This window comes from Lissotriton helveticus, chromosome 10 (genome assembly GCF_964261635.1).
Source record: "Lissotriton helveticus chromosome 10, aLisHel1.1, whole genome shotgun sequence".
In the NCBI taxonomy this organism is placed as follows: Eukaryota; Metazoa; Chordata; class Amphibia; order Caudata; family Salamandridae; genus Lissotriton; species Lissotriton helveticus.
In genome coordinates this window covers 638,380,548-638,393,654 of record NC_136071.1, presented here as the reverse complement: position 1 = coordinate 638,393,654, position 13,107 = coordinate 638,380,548, and the positions used below count along the sequence as shown (strand labels likewise).

Genomic DNA, 13,107 nt, shown 5'->3' with positions numbered 1-13,107 from the left:
ACTCCGGAGAAACTGTTCTGCCATCTCCGATTACCAACGGGAGGCGCGATGCCTTCAGCACAAACTCCAAGACAGGGGCTACCCCACCAGACTTCTGAAACGTTCCATGAAGAGAGCCCAGAACAACAATAGAGAATCCCTCCTGGAAACTCACAGCAAAGAAAGTGAGAACATAATCACGTGTGTGACTTCCTTCACAAAAAACTCACCCTACATCAAGAGCACAGTGAATGCACACTGGGGGATTTTGAACTCTGTGGCCTTAGACATCCCACGGCCTCGGTTCGCCTTCAAGAGAACCAGCAACCTGAAGGACCAACTTGTCCATACCCGACCTAAGAATACCACTATCCGTCCGCAGAACACCCTGTGGGACCTGCCCCCTGTGACGGGACATTATCGATGTGGCAACTGTGTGGTGTGCCCGCAAACAACCAAAACGACAACTGTCAAACTAACTGATACCTTCACATGGTGTTTGAACCGACACACCAATTGCAACAGCAGCAACTGCATCTATCTACTCACCTGTCCTTGCGGTCTCAAATACGTTGGGATGACGACCCGCCCTGTGAAAACACGTATTATGGAACACAACAGCAACGTACGCTGCAGAAAGACACAAACGCGTTTATATGCTCACTGTCAAGAGAAGGGGCATGCAGCTGAGGACATTCAATGGGTTGTGCTAGAATGGCATCCTTCATTAAAGCAACAGGCCCTCTTTAGATTGGAGCAAAGATGGGTACACCGCCTCCATCTAGACACTGAGGGTTTGAATGATTCTGTCCCGTGGAACACACTGTCCAGATAGACGCCCTGTCCCTTTGTGTGCTTATACATCTGACTGTTATCACTATTCCCTGATGACAGTACTGACGTTTTTCACAGTCATATTGCACTCTGCATTCACTACGCATTTCCATTTACTATTCATGATCTTCCTCATAGGTGCTCACTGCCAGTGGGAACCACCCACACTTCAGCCAACCAGGGTCTCATCATCTGGCTGACCCAGGGTGTGCTTCCATACTCTACCGGTTCCCTCCTTGATACTGGCCCACTGAGACCCATTACAGGCGTACACCAATACCGCTGGAGCAGAACCAAGCAGATGACAGCAGTCAATCGACTAGCTCTGGTCCCACATCTCTCCTTGTTTCTGCGCCATCCACTGCAGGACCAATGCTTGCATCCATTTTTTTGACCAACAGTCTCAAATTACACGGGGCGTCACCATAAGCCACCCGGCTCCCCGATGTATACCATACTACCTATTGCATGGATTCTCTTAGTCCACACTACTGCTGTCCGCAGTGTTTTATACTGAGCCACTAACTATTTCCACCTCCCTTTGTGCACTCTGGCTGTTCTAACACCCGAGAGCCCTGTGGTGTACCCAGTACCTGTTACACCGAGCCATGAGTGATCTCTTGCTGTGCTAGTGAATAGACGGTTGCATTACCAGCTACCTCCTTTCCGTTCCCTATACCCCTCTCCAATATGGCGGCGGGCACCGTCACTCTGACGTTCTGACGTCATACCGGTGCGCCACGTGACGCGGAGCCGCGTCCCTGACACGCCTCCGGCTTCCACCCTATCCCTTATCTACGTGCCCAACCAGTCTACAACTACGGCTGCTTCAAGCGACTCCGCGCGCCTGGACGTGGGACTAGGTACAGAGTTCACCAGCCCGCCGTGCAGAGGTAAGGTGCTCGGACTGGGACTTTCCGGTGAGGCGACTCCATGGACCACCAGGAGCCCGGTCACGCTGGTAGGGTCCTCGGTGCTTTTTCCTTCTTAAACATCCCTCAAGGACCTCAGGCGTCGGCCCCCTCCGAGGCCGTCGGTAGAGGTGGGGCACCGGGTGGCGTCTTAACGGGCATGCCGACCGCCGGACTGGGGGTTGACTCGGCCCTCCACGAAGCGTCCCTTGATACCCCCAGCACGCTTGCGAGTGAGTGGCAGCCAGCCTACCGGTCAGCGGCCAATGTCAACAGAAGAGCCAAGCCGGCCTCGCCCCGGTGCTCCCCCGGGCCGCGACCGCCCTGGGTGGTGTGACTGCCCTGAGCACGCCGGGAATGTTTGTTTGGGACCACCACGGACTTGTACCTTGACCGACCCCTCCCATTTGCTGTCCCCAGTGTTGGGACACTCTCTCATTCCCAGATGGCATCTGTCCATATACATCATAAACCATCTGCTTAAACCCTTTAGATTACTGCCCTACCTGCGCAGACCCCACGGGAGCAGCCTTGGGGCCCCTACGACCGCCATTGAGGGTAAGTCCCTCACCTTTCCGTTTATTCTAGTAGTCTTGTTCTAATGTACCCTGAGGCACTGCCATCTCCACGTGCAGTGACACGCCGGCTGGCGTTAGATCCTGTCACTTCTGTATTTTGTATGCTTGATTTAATTTTTATCATTATGTGTATTCCTATACCTTCAAACACCGACCTGGTTTTTGGAGACACTTCATGTCTGCTGGAAACCCTTCACCCAGCAACGGTTTTAAGTGACACCCACTATCCCCTTGATGCGTAGTTACCTGACTCTGTCTTCCGCACTCTAACATTCATTGCTTCACGGTAGGGAAGTAACATACACCCCCCTGATATGCCTACTGGGGGGCCTTGATCCACGAGCTGAAGTCTACTTCTCTTCCCACAGGGTATCCCGTTGACGCAGGAACCCCTCTCCGGCTGGATTCGACAACCCAACAGGTTGTATACTGCTGATGCCTCAGCCTTATGCGGGGCCTCTTGTTAAATCACTAAGTTTATGAGCACCTTTTGTTTGGTCCTGAAGAATTGCCAATATAGGCATGAAACATGTCGACCTATTCACAGCTGAGGGTTGAACGGGACTGACTCCTCGTAGCTACTGCAGTCCCATTGCCCCTCACACGTTTTTACTTCAGGTGGTGTACTACATGATTAAAGCCAAAGCCGTAGATCATACCAACCTGTTTTAATTCACCTCACTCACGCTCACTACTTCACCTACTAGGGCCCTCACACCCTTACACCTATCGGCATAGGAACAAAAGATCTCCACAAGAGTGTAGCACTTAGTGCTACCCGTCAGGCATTGCAGCGCCGGCTTGACGCTGGAGCAGGGAGCCGATGATGTTACGATACGACTAACTGGTGACATGACAACAGCCGTAAAACCAGTCTGTTGTGTGAGGCATCCCTAGTTCCGACAAGGGATACCCTTCCCTGCTGTATTAAGGCACGTTAACGCCTCGCACACGAGGGAGAGAGGAAGACAGCACACCGCACTACGCCATCACCCATCTTTAGGGGAACTGTGTGCAATCTATTGTTGCTCAGCTTTTGGGACATGCACACTGGACCCCTATAAATATTGTCCCCCCAACGTCCCTCCCTGTTGTTGACCAGAGCAAAATACACTCAAACAGATTTGAGGAACAGTAGTGGCTCATCCCCCAATAAGGGGGGCGGGGTTGTTAATCTGGGTACTCCACCTTTACCGATATGGAGGGGGGTGGGGGAGGTGGTCAATGGGTAGTCTCTCAGTAGATTAATATAATATTCCACCTGCAGCAAACTTGGATTAAAATCTGTAGTTCAGACAAGTAGAGGTAAAGACAGTTTTTTGGCATGACTGATACAAAGCCTTTGAGGTACTGGTAAAGAAATGTGAAATATTGATGCTTAGTGACAAAGTAATTTCTGCTCACCTTTTCTCAAGTTGCCTTCCAAAATCTGTTTGTGGCGAAATATAAAAGTGTAAAATACAGCTTGGCATGCAGAGTAAAAAGGTCCATGCAGAACTACATCACAGAAAGCTTTGTTTCCAGCATCCTGGTTAGCAATATACGTGTGCAGCCAATTAACGAGAAGATCTAGACAAGCTTTTACAGTCCTAAGAAAAAGAAAGTGAAACAAATGGTTACATCTTGGAAATATCCATTAAAGAATAACAGTTGTGATATGAAATCTAACAGCTACTTTTTATAGACATTTTCCAAGATCTTTAAAAATCTGAATTTAGAGTAAATGTAAATGGTGGAAACCGAAAAAACACGTTTAAATCAATGTTGTTAACATCCAATTAAGACATAACCAAAGCATAAATGTCATTTTCCACCTGCGATACATATCGTAAGAATGTAATGCCACTGCAATAGAATTTCAAGTTATTTTATTTTCCATCGAAAACGAGACCATACATTTTGATAAACAAGGGTAATGGATAATTGATGGATGTCTCACAAAAGAGAGGCATCTCTTGAATCTCTTTCCGATGTGGAGTAGCAAGCAAATACATTAAAAGGCAATCTTGCACTTACTTCCCCCGCATTTTGACCCAAGTATTCTAAAGTGGTGCAGTTTAAATAATCAGAAAAAGGAGCTCTCAAAGATGAAAGTCACTAACCAATTTTGATGTTCTTAAGTAGGTGGACAGAAGGTGAAACTGTGTAGGCCGGCCATGCTTAGGATAATCGGTATTATAGCTTCCAATGGTTAAATGGGAGATACACATTTCATTCAGCGTACCTATCATACAAAGACCCAGCATTTAAACCAAATCTCAAAGCATTCTTCCACATAAAACTGTACTGATGTGTAATTTTCAAAGTTTGTGAGGCACCAACCATAAACTGATTAAAGTAGGTGCTAAATGCAACCAAAACCATAGCTGCAAAGCGCTTATGAAGGAGTTGCAAGGTCACTCCGAACAAACAGACGGTAAGGAGGGCCATTGTATTGTGTGAAGTAGGGTGGAGTGTTTCAGTGCAATGCATGCATTTCTCTCTTCATTTCATACACTTGGAAACCGTGCTTTCTAGGGAATATGGCCATGACACAAGCAGGCAGTGGTGGGGTCTCGGGCTACACTGGACTAAAGTTCTTGTTGGAGATCTGAGATGTGGGTGTGGGTGGGGATGTACTGCGCATGTTCCTGTGTTTGGTTGTGTTTGGGAGGATTTTAATTCACAAAATCCTGTATATGTATGGAGGTCAACTTGGCTCTACTATATGGCTAAAACCAATAAAATCTGTTGTGAAAAAAAATTCGTAACCACATCGACGCTGATGTCGAGCTCAGCTCGTCATGAGGTACACCTCTCGTACGCTCATGACGAGCTGAGCTCGTCATGAACCGCGGGTTTTTAAAAACTTCAGCGCACAGCGGGAAAATGCGCCGCACCGATGCGGTTAATATTCCAATTAACCCTGAACCCATGCCCACACCTGAACCCTCAAAAACCAAATATATACACACAAACATATATATGTACACTAAACCCAATACACATACATAATTGTGTATTTATTTAAAACACTGTTAAGAGAAAATTTAACTTTAATATCTCAAAGATTTTAACACAACTTTTTTTAATATTCAAAAACTTCAGTTTTATATATTATTTCAAATTTACCATTAAACTTGTATACCAACTACATTTCACTAAGTAGGAGTATACCAGATTAATTGTACTTAACAGTAACCATATGCATGATATATGTGTGTTTGTTTTATATATTTTTGCTACCATAGAGGAAAAAAAATGTAGCCCAAAGATTACTAGGATATTCACACTTGTTACTACAGTGCAAAAGTCAAATTTGAATTTATTACCAATGCAGAGCGAACTTGGCACAAGAAAAATCAACGATTACTGCCTCACAGTTTGCATATTACAAATGCTTTGCACATCTGAATATACACATTACACTGTGGCAGTCACCATTGAGCAGTTATAGTAGTTATACTTAGGTCCACAGATTTTCCACAGGAAGAGGTTTTTTTGTTTTGTTCTAACTTCGGCGCTGTTTAATGAACCTGAACTAAACTTTCCAAAAAACGTTAATCTATCTCAACTCCTTCCCCATAACATTGATTTGTAATGTTAATTTGCAGTGAAAACTTTGCTCTTTGATACAGAAAAAAACAGCTGAACAGAATTACAACTAATTACAACAAATTTGGCAGAAAGTTAGAATTCAACTCAGAAAGCCTGCACTTTGTGATGTGGTGCAAATCCATTCGCCCATATGAGAACTGAGGTCATTGGAAGTATTAAATGGTTATGTTCACCTGGACCGTTGCTTCCGTACGATTTCCACAGTAACAGTAAAAAATATATATAGCATCCCTCTGATTGGACAAGAGCGCTTCTGCTCCTGTTGGACATTTCAGTACCAGCCTTGCAGTACAATGCGATCGGAAAAGCTGGCCCCAACTAAGAACAAAATGTTGTGCCTGCGGAACTCTGCCCCAGTGTCCTGAAAACCTTTTTTGGAAAATCGAATAAGGGGCCGTCTAGAGACACCTTGACCACCAAGGCACTTGGGGAAGAGGTTGGTCCAAAAGGCTGCTTCCCTGAAGGCCAAAATGAATATTGCTTACCTTTGGTAATGGCTTATCCGATAGAGACATCTAGCCGCAGATTCCTTACCTCAGAATTATCCACAGGCACCAGACTAGATCTAGATTTTTTTCTACAGCAGCACCTCTGCACATCAGACGTCTCTATTAAAATAAAAAAATTAATTTTGTTGCAGTGCAAGTACCTCAGTACCCAGCGTGACCCTCCTGTGAGGTACCGCAGTACTCCCGCAAGAGCTACCGCACAAGCTTCCACCTCATGGTACTGTTGTAGTGAGCAAGTTTCCCAGCTTGTAATGTAAAGCAGTAACATGGGTTGGAAGTTTTATGGCCGATATCGTGAGGGTATCTTAATACCCCCAAAAACATTTTTTAGAAAACTCTTAAAGAAAATGTGGATTAGGCGCCAGTGTGTAGTGTTAACTTCCCATGGGTAGTTAGCAACCCAGAGCATCCTACTGCCAACACCCCACTGCAAAGGCCAAGATCAGCGAGGGGTTAGGCGCCCACAGGTGGGCGGTTACTATCAGGGCCAGGCTATTTTACTTCTGGGAATGGTCGATGCCTGTGGAAAGCAGTTAGGTAGCCCATGCAGGGACACTGGCTGAAGATTGCTTGACGGGTTTGGGCATACAATTAACTTAGAATATTATCTAAATCGCAGGAATTTACGGAGAAAAAAAAGTTTAAAGTGAGGTCATAGTTAAATATGGTAATAAGGTGTTCGATTACTTTAAAAAAACAAAATCGTGAGTGATGTAATATGTGAGGTCATAAGCAGTGGAATGAAGAGCACAATTTGTAGTTACCTCATTAAGCTGTAATAGGTCAATTTAATTTGTTTTTCTAAGCATTCGTTTTTTTTTTATCTCATTTTAATTTCTACCTATAACGTCATTTTTTATTTTTTTTCACTGAAAAAAGAAAAAAACGGTTGCATATATATATATATATATATATATACACACACACATACATATAAATATATAAAAGTAACCTACCTTTTAAGCAAAAGAGGGCAAAATAAAGGCACTAAGACTTACCTGCGATGTAAATACTCCCAATATAACTCCTGTAATGTAGGGCTCCCAATATAAGGCCTGTAGAGTAATAGTAGCAGACAAAAGTATATGCTTAAGAGGTACCCAAGCTTGGAATGGGGGCAAATGGCAGGGAGCCCATACATTTTTAAGGACAATGTCCTAGCAAAAATGATCATGGTCTGCCTAATTGTCCAACCTTTGGGTGCTCTCCCATATTTGTGCGATAATGACTACAGTGCAGTGTTTGAAATCTCACTTCTTGAAAGTCAATCTTTTTATGAAGGCACATGGGTAAGAGTTAAAGTAGCACGAGGAACACACTGACCACTAGGTATCCCAACCAGCAAAGGATTGATACAGGGTGCGTCCTGCCACCCCTGTTTTTCAACCGCTACACTGCTGACCTAGATCAAACAATGCAAATGCATTTCCATCAAAACTGTGCCCATAACATAATATACAAATACTCAAAACGATGGTGATACGATCATTTCAAAACCATAAGATCACTGAAGCAGGTGGACTATTGAAAAATATATATTCGCCTACTGGTTAATGCTTTCAAATGAAGATCATGATTTTCAGTAATGGACATATAGCTTCCCACATATGGCACCTAGGCTCACATACAAATGTCCTGAATATCTACTTTAATGTTGGGGTTTGTCTTTGCAACACATGCTTTGCTGACTTTTATATAATGTCAAGAAGGTAGAAATGCACCGCTCTAACTTACTCATTCTGTTGACTATGCAATAACAGTTACATATAAATATTAGATTTTCATACCTTAGCCAAGCAGTTTTCTTTGTAGCAGACTTGGGGCCTGATTACAAGTTTAGCGGTCCAGAGACCGCCGTACCCGTGGTGGCGGTCTGACCACCTCGACCAAGACGGTCCGACTGCCGTATTAAGAGATTATCCGATTGCAGTTTGAAAGATCGCTGGCAAACCGCTGAGACCACCTGCCAACTCCGACCATGGTGACCGCGGGAATGTGCCAATGTGGTGCGGGAAGGTCAGACTGCTAGTGAAGCCACCGGCCCAATTAAGAGTAGCTTTACAGCTGGTGTGACCATGGCGGTCCAACCACCACATCTGAGACAGTGGAAAGAGTGGGATATATGGGCTACAGTCACCTCTACAAGTCTTCTGCCGTCATGTAGCCCATCGGACATGTCTTTCCACTGCTGTAAGGGATGTATGACATTACAACGCATGCTTTTACCACGCATGCTTTTACATCGCAAGTTTTACAACGCATGCCTTTACAATGCATAGCGCTTTGGGGTGCTGGATAGTGAATAGTTTAATTTACTATTCCAACTCCAGTCCCGGTGGATAGTAGGGAAGGTGTTGGATAGTAAATTAAATCTATTCCCTATCCTAGAGCGCCCCCAGCGCAATGCGTTGTAATGGTTTGCGTTGTAAAAGTTGCGATGTAAAAGCATTGCGTGGTAAAAGTTGCGTTGTAAAGGATGTTTCCCGCTGTAAGTAATACAACTACCAGTTTCCATAGACTCCCCAGCAAAACGATGCCCCTCCATACACCAGGCAAGAGAGTCGGGTCGCTAAGTAATTTACACATTAACAAGGACCCTGTCTGGGACTGTTTCATAAGAATAATCAAATACACATCTATAGAATGCCCTCATAGGCCAAAACACTGGTACTGCACAGGAACACAGAACAAAAATGGGCATGTGTTTGCAAAGTATATCCACTGATACTGATGTGTGCATTATTTTGTGTTTCACAACAGCCCTGTCACTTCAACTCTAACCAAGATGCTAGATTGCTTTTGCCTTTTCTTAGTTGTCTGCCATGTTACAACTGATCTTCACACATCATGCCGGTAACCATTTGTCAAGTATTGGTAAAGTGAGATTGAAGTGAGTACAACTACAATGAGACCCTGTCACTGCAACTTTAACCAAAATGTGTGGCTGTGGAGGGATCTGCGTCTATTGCTGTTGTCTACAGGTATGGTGTGGCTGTGAAGGGCTCGGGGTTGGTTGCTGTGCCGTCTGCGGGTATCAGTGTGGCTGTGGAGAGCTTTGTGTCTGTTGCTGTGGTACCTGGGGGTGCTGATTGTGGGGGTGATTTTCTGCTATGTACAAGTATGTTTGAGTATTTGGATGTTTTGTGTTTGTGTGTGGTGCTCGTGTCTGATGACATGTGTGCATGCTTAGGTGTGATTGTGCTTGGGCTAGGAATGGGAATAGGGAATTTGGATGGGGAAGGGGCAGGAAGTGGGGTGGATGGTTGGGAGGTGTGGAGGGCTGCCGTGAGGGAGGAGGCCAGAGCCTGAAAAGATCTCTTTAGGCCAAGCCAGACACAGCAGTGTGAATGCTTTCTAGGTAAGCAACCATCTGGCTCAGCTGGTTGCATTAGAATGGAACACTGGATGGCATTAGGGGAGCGGGAACAGCCAACTTCGTGGGGGACAACACGGAGGGTGGCAATGGAACTGGGGGTGGCGAACAAGGATGAAGGTGGAAAGATCCTGTTGGTTCCACCACCACTCAGGAGTGTCCACCGGCGGATGACTCAGATAATGATGAGCTTGAGCTGCTGTCCTCCGTGACACTACTCACACCCTCGTGGTCACTGGGTCCCTCCGTATTGGAGGTCCTCACACCTCTTTCTGCAGTGGGCACTAGGCCGGTTGAAGACCCCAGGGTCTGCACCTTCTGGGAGATGGCTCTCCAAATGGCCTTCTTCCGATGGGCATTGACCTGTATGGATGTAATGATGTAGAAACAGATTGTAACTGGACGTTTGAGGATAACTGTTCGCTTAATACACATTTTGGTGACATGTTGCACAAGCACTCATCAAAAGTCAACATATTCCATGCGTCTATGTAACATGCTAAGCACAACTAAAGCATGGATACACACTTTTGGGGTCATCTGATGACAAACCTCAACTCTGGTCATGACCTACACTGACTGAGGCAGCCCACTAATATCATGTAGGCCAGGGCAATCCTACATGGAATGTGATGTGAGGTACCATGACACAGCACCCCATTTAGACCTTCAGAAGGGTAAACTACCTGCGTGTGACTGTTCAGACACCTTTACCACTAGGCCCATTGTTTTGATGCATACGGTTCATAGAGGTGAGTACCATAGTATACACAATTCTACGACTAAGGTCTCAAGGTAAGGGCTGTTATATGCAACACAGAGAGCTACCTCTCTAGGGGATGTGTGTACATGTGGACTACTTATTGAAATATCCTAGTAATTCTAAATATGTTTGTGTGATTTGTACTGGCATCACAGGACACCCCTTTTGCCATATGTGGCACTGTAACAGACCATCAAAATACCATTGTATGTGTTGTGTGATAGGGAATATTGTAGCCAAGCAGGTGATTCACATTTCTAGATAGAAGTAATTCAAAATCCACACTATTCAGGTCTCCAATGTGCTATAGGGCTGTACAACAGAAGCAACAGTATTAGAAAAGTGTCAATAGACCTGTGTACGAGGACAGTTATTCGAGAAAGATGCACATTGACACTGTGGGTCAATGGTAATAAGTATCAGGTCAAGGGGTAACTTTCTAGGAACATCGATGGATCAGCAGGTCTACAGGGACATTACTCTGTGCCTCAGTTCTCCTGCCAGAGTAAGTCTGCCTAGACTGCCCACATATCATTGTCAGACCCTGCTCTCTTCAGGCTGAGGCTACTTCTCCCACATGAACCTCACATTTCCACCAATTCTATGCATAAAAGTGAAACTTCTGACTCATATGTGAACATATGGCTGTGTGGCACTTGGAAGGGGTCTGTGAGGTATAGCTACCTCCCAGACAACTGTCTTACAAAGTCTGATGTGGGCAGAGTGATCTGTGGGATGGTACACTTGGCTAACATCATCCTCACATGCGTATAACAGTATACAGACATGGCTCATGGTGTGAAGCCTATACATAACAATACAAATATACCATGATGTGACTTGAGAAGTAATTGTCGATATTATGATCTTGAACCCTGCATAGATGTATACATGCAACACGAGTAGAGATCACCCTTATCACACTTTCCAATGGTGGCCTTCTTTCCACAAAGTACAGGGCCCCATAATCCATTACATGTGTGTCCTATGTAGGGGCCAAGCAAAGTATGCAATCAACATATTCTTACACTCCGACACACAGACACACATTGTGGCCTATGGGAATATAAAGGAAGCAGTTAAATAGAGTCAAATAAGTATTGGACATAATTACCTGTTCCTCTGGTGAGCCAAAAGATGAGCATACAGTGGACAACCTCATCCTCATGGGTATCCAGCATCTCTGGAGTGAAGGGACTGCCCTTCTCACTTACAGTGCGTGCCATGACTGTTCCCAGAGGTGGCAAACAGCAGCTACAATGGAGGAGGTGCTGACTGCAGCAATGTCAGCATACAAGTACGCAATGTACGCCGTCAGCGCACACAGCCATTGGACCGCGGCTGTCAGTATCCCCAACATTAGCCTATGACTGTGTACACCGTCCATGCAACCGCCCAAGGAGCGGTTGACTTACGCCAGTGGTGTACATTCAACATGCCCTGTTAGCGAGGTCAAACATCTGCCATTTTAGCGGTTGGAAAAAGTGTATTGGTGACAGTTGAGTACGTCACAACCACTACAAATGAGGGCAAACAGGTTTACATTTGAAATGCTCTGTTCCCATGTCATGTCTAATAAAAATCTTCATCTGTGTAGTGAATTACTGTGCACATAGGCAAAATGTGCGCAGAGCACTGTACACCGCGGTTGGGGGCATTTCACATGAAATGTTATGCTTACTCTGCACGCCGTGGCCAAAATACATTTATGTGTTACTCCTGACATAGGTACCCTCGGAGAGGAAGGAGATGCCAGGCTCCAGTGTACCACCCTTTCCCAGACCCTCAGAACATGGAATACTGACATGCAGTATTGCATTTTTGGCCACAGCCTTGTTTCAATTCACTGTCGCTATTTCAGTTGGAATGTCACAACATATGTTCGGTTAGTTACTCCAAGAGCTATTAGCAGCACTTTTGAGATTCGTGGACAGCTATATCCAGCTTCCCAGATGTCAGGATTTTGTCACTGTGAAGGCAAATTTCTATGTTCTTGGGGACATCTCACATGTGACTGGATCTGCCCATGATTCCTTCATACTGTGGAACAGCACCATACCACGGATGATGTCACAACTACTTTCGGAGGAGGCCTGCTTGTAGGTAAGTGAGATGTGTCCTAACTTTGTGTGGGTGATGTCAGGTAGTATGATCTGAACGTGTGTAACTCATTGTTGCACTTTTTTCCATCTTCCATCTAGGAGACTCAGCGCATCCCAACAATTCATGGTCGTTGGCACCACTGTGGAATCCTACTACGTCAGGGGAAGTCTGCTTAAATGAGGCCCATGGAAGAACACGACGGCAGTGGAGTGGGATTTTGGGCATCTGAAAGCCAGATTCAGATGTCTGGACAAGACTGGGGGAGCGTTCCTCTACTCACCCGGGAAGGTGTGCAAGATCACTGTGGCCTGCTGCATGCTCCACAACATTGCTCTGCAACACAAAATCCCTTGCATTTTAGAGGATGCAGGCCATAAAGAACCACCAGGTAAGGAACCTGAAATGCCAAATGATGATAAGGGTGAAGAGGAAGGCGCTGGCTTGCGTCAAGATCTCATCC

General features: G+C 45.4%; 1 protein-coding gene across 2 annotated transcripts in view; it reads right to left on the bottom strand.

Annotated features, from left to right (window-relative positions):
• Nucleotides 1-13,107, bottom strand: part of RRN3 (RNA polymerase I transcription factor RRN3) — a 423,539-nt gene that overhangs the window by 159,085 nt on the left and 251,347 nt on the right. For both annotated transcript variants that reach the window (XM_078663171.1, XM_078663172.1), the window contains exon 14: nucleotides 3,707-3,891. In XM_078663171.1, the coding sequence (XP_078519297.1) occupies nucleotides 3,707-3,891 (185 nt within the window). The remainder of the gene's footprint in view (nucleotides 1-3,706; nucleotides 3,892-13,107) is intronic.